At 48.0% G+C, this 6,000-nt stretch overlaps 1 protein-coding gene across 2 annotated transcripts in view; it reads right to left on the bottom strand.

Annotated features, from left to right (window-relative positions):
- Positions 1 to 5,341: 5,341 nt before the first annotated feature.
- The window catches only part of RHEB (Ras homolog, mTORC1 binding), a 42,006-nt gene continuing 41,347 nt past the window's right edge, over positions 5,342 to 6,000 (bottom strand). For both annotated transcript variants that reach the window (XM_074366735.1, XM_074366733.1), the window contains one exon: positions 5,342 to 5,855. In XM_074366735.1, the coding sequence (XP_074222836.1) occupies positions 5,763 to 5,855 (93 nt within the window). In that variant the 3' untranslated portion in view covers positions 5,342 to 5,762. The remainder of the gene's footprint in view (positions 5,856 to 6,000) is intronic.

The raw sequence follows: 6,000 nt of genomic DNA, 5'->3' as shown, positions 1-6,000 counted from the left end.
CAGTTCTGGAGGCTGGAAGTCCAAAAACCAGATGTTGGCAGGCTTGGCTCCTCTCTGGAGGCTCCGAGGGGCATCTGTTCCATGTTCTCCCAGCTTCTGGGCGAGGCTTGCTGGCATCCCTTGGCACAGAGCTGCATTACTCCTATCTCTGCCTCTGTCTTCATATGCTGTTCTTCCTTGTGTGTCTGTCTGAGTCCACATTTCCTTTTTATAAGGACACTAGTCATTGGATTAGGACCCACCTTACTCCAGGGTGACCTCATCTTACCTGAGTACATCTGCAAAGACCGTATTTCCAAATAAGGTCACATTTCCAGGTGCTGGGGATCGGGACAACATAGCTTTTTGGAGGACAGAATTCAAGCTATAATGGCCCCTCAAGTCCCAGGCAAACCCAGGCCAGGCCGTTGGTCACCCCGCACACTCTGAAGTCCTGCAGTCATGTAACTCCCACCTACGGCCCCCCTTATTTTTAGGTATCATTGCCTAAGTCAGCGGTTCTCAAAATGTGGTCCCTGAACCACCAGTAGCAGCAGCCCTGGAACTTGCCAGAAATCCAGATGTCTTTGTGGAATCAGAAACTCTGGGGGCGAGGCCCCGCCGTGTGTTTCCTGAGCCCTCCAGGTGACTCCGGGGCAGGAACCAGCAGCCAGCTGATGAGCTGCCTCTGCAGGCATCGCAGGGGAGTCGGTGGCTGACTTGGAGCTGTTCCCATCGCTTTACGACTTCACTCAACGCTCCAGTTACAGGCACAGAAAAGGCTGTGCCTCCAAATGATTTCTGCTATGGGACAAAAGTCCACACGTCAGAGCTGAGGAATGTAACCTTTCCAGCTGCGCCAGCTGTCAACACCAGGCTGGTCCTCTGCTTAAGCCTTTTAGGGTAAAGTTCAGGCCATATCAACCTCACAGTGATGCCACATATAAAAGTCAGAGATCACTGTGTTGATTTGCTTGGATTTTTTGTTTGATCTGATAATGATTGGAGCAGGAGGGACTAAAATGATAAACAAAACACTAGGAAGCAAGCAACTCATGCAGAAGGCAGCTCTTCCTAGGGGAGTGGCAGCTGTGCAGGGCTGTTTTGTTTTTGGAAGTCATTAATCAAAGCTCCGCCCGGGCCTTTCTTGGGCAGCAGGAAGAAGTGGGTGAAAGGTCTTGATTGCTGAGGGCATAATATTTCCAGACTCCTTTTCTATTTCTCGAGAACATTCATACCCTCAAAAGATAAGCCAAGGCCATTTCTTAGGTTGTTACAGAACATGGGAGCTGGAGGGACCTTTTAGTGTGATGACACCCTCAGAGGAAGGACCGAGGTCCCCACTCAGAATCTGACAAACTGTCTGTCCCTGGACCAGGGTTCAACCACTGCACTGCCACAGGGTTTGATGGGGTGGGTACAGGACTGAGCTCTGTGGGTCCAGAGTGACCTTCAGTGCATCCGACATGTGAACTGTGGTGGCCCCGTATTTCTTTTATTATCACGTGTTCTTGATACCTCGGGCCAGACTGGAATGAAACTGGTTTGGTTATGTTGTTTTTAGTTTGGTAAAGTTGCTTGTAGAGGTAATTTGTGATTTTCTATCTTGTCTTTTTGGATGTGCAGCCCCGGGATAACACAGCAGCTCTGCAGGAACCTGGAGTCACCAACTGTGGGAGACGCACTGTTGGGAACATCAGGGAGCTTCAGGAAGCAGAGGAGGCCAGGCCGTCAGGTGGAAGAGCTCAAGCCGGGGTCTGGGCCAGCTTGTCATCCACAGGACAGTGGTTTGTACTTGTATACGGCTTTGGGAACAGCCAAGGTTTTCATACTTGTAGCCAATACAACAATCTCTGGTGAAGGGATGTTTCCAAGATACAGGAATTGAGACCAGAGGCTATGCATGAGTTGCCCAAAGACACAGGTCTCTCTGGGATCAGGTCCCTCCTCTGCAAGTGAAGATGCTCAGTTAGCTCTCAATGTCTTTGCATTCTTAACTCCAGAGCAGACTTTTCCAGGTCATTCAGGAAGCTTTCAAAGGTACAGAAAGGTAGTTAAGGATGGGTAACACAATTTTACTCAATGTAAAGTTTTTCTACTTAATGTAAAGCTCTCCCCTCTTGAGGAGGTGCAGGAGAAGAGTGGTTCTGGAATTTTCTGAGGAATGCTTCTGAAGGGCTCCTGGTTTCCTGCTGGCACGGCCATCGTGGCAGCCTTTGTTAATCTGCACGACAGTCTTGGTCAAGTGGAGTAAACACGGCAGTCGGGGGCCTCCTGCAAGGGCCACCCCTCCCAGACACGCCCGACATGTCGCAGGCAGCAGGGATGAGGCTCTGGGCGGGAACATGCGTGCCTCTCAGATGTGATCGCAGCCCACATGCACGAAATGTTTTCTCGGAAGTCCAGAGTTCTCCAAGAACTGTTAAACCTCGTGTCTGTTCAGACGATCATCTGAAGGGCAGCGGCATATTCTGGGTCATGAGCACTGCTGCCATCTCAGTCTGACATCTCAGCTAGACATCCTGCGCTAGCGATGGCGGTGCCACCAGGTAGCATCCTTCCCTGGTTATGAGCGTGCAAGGACTCGACCGAAGATGCAGGTAACGTCCATCCCAGTGCATGGTACGAACGGCGAGGAATTTCACCCACACGGCAGCACAGGCCCAACTCCAAGGGCCGTGTCTAGAAGGCAGTCCGTGAAGGGCTCTTCTACTCCATTCTACAGACAAGCAGCTACTGCGCAGGCCCTGGGAGATGCCTGCTAGTGAGAACACTGACAAAAATCGTCCAAAAATACCAACTTTTTCATAGGCCTGGAAGAGTAAAAGCTTGCACCAAGCAGGGGTGTTTAAGGAAAACCGCTGCATCGTAGCACAATGAGCTTTGTGGCACTGTCGCCTGCCCTACTGCCAGACCCCTCCTTAGAGCTGCAGGGTCAGGAAGGGGCTGGAACTTCCTCAGCCCCGCAGAGGACCATCAGTCTGCCCTGCCTGGCAGGGCCCCGGAAAATCCCACCCATGAGGCTTGTCCTTATTTGACCTGCCTTTTCTCTGGGGGGTGTTTGTCAAAAACCATCAGTGGCAACTTATTAGACATTGGGCAACAACAAACTAACAAAAAAGCCTTTCTTTTGTAACAAGAAAAGCTGGAAAATGAGATGCCCAAGAGGCCCTAAGGAGGCACAATCATCATGAAAGGACTTTAAACAAGGGAGTAACATAAAACAATTTATGTTTGGAACAAGTTGACTTGGGCTCTAGCATAAAGGGTTTGGACAGTGTGTTGTTAGAAGAGACCAGTATGCAGTGGAGGTGGAGAAGAGTGGGCACAATGTAAGGTTTTTGAAGGCAGGGCCTTAGGATTTGCTGAAGGATAGGATGGGAGGGGATATGGGGGAAGAGGTAAGGATGGTTCTCCAAATCCTAGCTTCAGTATCCAGTGGATGATGGTGCCATTTCGAAACAGGGTCTAGGGGAGACCACATTTTTAGTGAAAATCAAGAATTCAGTCTTGGGCATAACACATTTGAGATGCCTACGAGATATCTAAGACAAGGTAAGCCTGGCACCCACAGGGGTCAGGGTGGCAGAAAGGAATTTTGGTTTTTGGGAAACGTGGCAGTGAAGGCTATGTGCCTGGATGAAATCAAGGAAGGGGAGAAGGAAAAAGGGTCCACTGAGAGGCTAATGGAGGAGGAAACAGCAAAGGAGACTAGGGCAGCAACGGTGAACTGGGAGGGAAACCAGAGGCGGAAACAGAAGACTTCCAAAGAGAAGTCACCAACTGTATGCAGTGCTGCTGGAGGGTCAAGAAAGAGACCAGGAAACACCTACTGGATTTGGTGACAAGGAGGTGATGGGCAGTTTAGGCCAGAACACCGTCAGTGACACGGGAGCGGGCAGGGGGGAGACACTGCAGACCAGAGAGGGTTGAGTGAACAATGACGTTTTAGCAAAATTCCATCACATTAATTTTAATTTTTAATGTGACTTTATAGTTTGTATTTATCATGAATCGCAAAACAGCTCTGGATATATACCTAGTTTTGTATGAGCACTTACTGTCCTTCAATGAATCTAAGACTGCATTTACGTCCCACTAAGAACAATGCTCAAATGTAGGGAAGAGTCTTAGGAGTGATGAAATACAGTGTAACAAAATCCAAGTCCAACCTGGCAGTTGTAAGAACTTCTTCAGAAGCTCAGATAACACATCATTAGCAGAGCTAACGATAAAATATAATTTTGCTTTGTAACTGATTTTTTAATGAAAAATTGTTTTTAGAATATCCCAGTAGTTTGGATCTTTTAAGTACTTTTGTGTCATCATTCCAGGATGAAATTTGAGCCTTAGAAGACCTCTATGAAATACTCACTTTTTAAATGAAAATAAATTTGGACAATATAGCATCATCACTTGTTACCAGGGTTTATCCTTAGGCCTAATATTATGGGTTAGTCCTCACTGAATGAGACCACAGTAAATCTGGATCCAGTTCATCCAGGCAACTCCTTCATCTGAAAAGTTATTTTTGTATAAATGGAAGCTTTGAGCAGCATATTCATCCTGGCAACTGAAGCTCAGCTCTTCACGGAGCGTCCTCTAGGCCTGGCTCTCCTGTTTGGAAGGGGTGGTGCTGTTATATAGTGCAGTGCATCCGTCCATTCAGATATTTTCTGAGCACCTACTGTGTGCTGGACACTGTTCTCAGTGCCACGAACACAACAGAACTCTGTACTCTGGAGAGTTATGTCTGACCTTGACCCTTGAATACCACAGGGTCAGTTCTGCTTCCCAGTGTGGTGATCCCATCCACAAAATGGTTGATTTGATTATATGTGTTCCGAGTGTGGTGTTGCAGCCGGACTCGCAGTGACGGGGAGCACGTTACCTCGGCGTGGTGGTGGGTGGCAGCGGCAGTACCGGTTCTGGTGTTTCATGTCCCCCCATGTAGCGGGTGCCGCCCTATTTACAGATGAGGAAACTGCCTTAGAGGTGGCAGCAGTATTCGGTAACCACCTGCCTGGCAACTAGCAACAATCAAGAGGGTGACCAGAAGGATCTAAGGAAGCCCACAGCCCTACCTGCACAAAACATTCCAACCATGGTGGGGGCCTCTGAGGGTGGAGGGGAGCAATTCCGCTCACAGACCCCCAAGACCAATCAGCTTTAGTTGATAGAGACCCGCCCACCCCAATCCAGGCACACCACCCACAATGTCCGCCGCTGTCTGCTGGGCCCGGCTCGCCTGCCTGCGGCTACATCCTCCACCAGCTCCTGGAATCCAATCTCGCAGGCGGGGCAAGAAGCCTTCAGGAGGACAGGTTTTCTTCTTTAAAAGCCACACTGAGAAGCACCAGGATTAAGGTTTGCAGCTATTTTATTTACAAGTGTACATTTAACACAATGAAATAAACACTGATACATGAAGCCTAGTTAGCAGTAGTGTAACAATCTGCATCATTTTGATGGTTACATTATTTTAAACAACAAACTACACTGAAAAATTAATGCGATAAAATTCTTGGTCATAATATTATTAAGAAATACAATATATAAATTGAAAATATGATTGCTTAAAATTTGAAAATGGAAGTGAACTCATTTGGACAGTCAGAGTTTAACATAATCTGAAAGGGGCAGGTGGGGGAGAAGCTCTGACCCAAATGAAATCTTTCAGGTTAACAGAAGAAAAATGAAGCAGAGTTTATCTTAAAGGGTAATGGGCAGTTTGCTTCCTCAGGTAGGATGGATCCCCAGTGTCCTCAGGTTCTGCAGTAGAATCACATCACTGAGCAGGAAGACTTCCCTTGTGAAGCGGCCCCATCAATTTTTTCTGCCTCCAAAATTATCCTTCTAAAAACATCAACAGCAGTCTGAGAAACAAAGAGAAAAAGCAATTACAGTATTAATTCTGAAGGGGAGCCTGATAAACATGTTATTGGCAGGACTGGATAAGGCCCACTGCCCCTCCTGCACGTGGAGGTTCAGGCGTGGAGACCAAAGAGGTGGCCCCAGAGC

This window comes from Camelus bactrianus, chromosome 7 (assembly GCF_048773025.1).
Source record: "Camelus bactrianus isolate YW-2024 breed Bactrian camel chromosome 7, ASM4877302v1, whole genome shotgun sequence".
Taxonomy (NCBI): domain Eukaryota; kingdom Metazoa; phylum Chordata; class Mammalia; order Artiodactyla; family Camelidae; genus Camelus; species Camelus bactrianus.
This window is presented reverse-complemented; position numbering and strand designations above follow the sequence as displayed.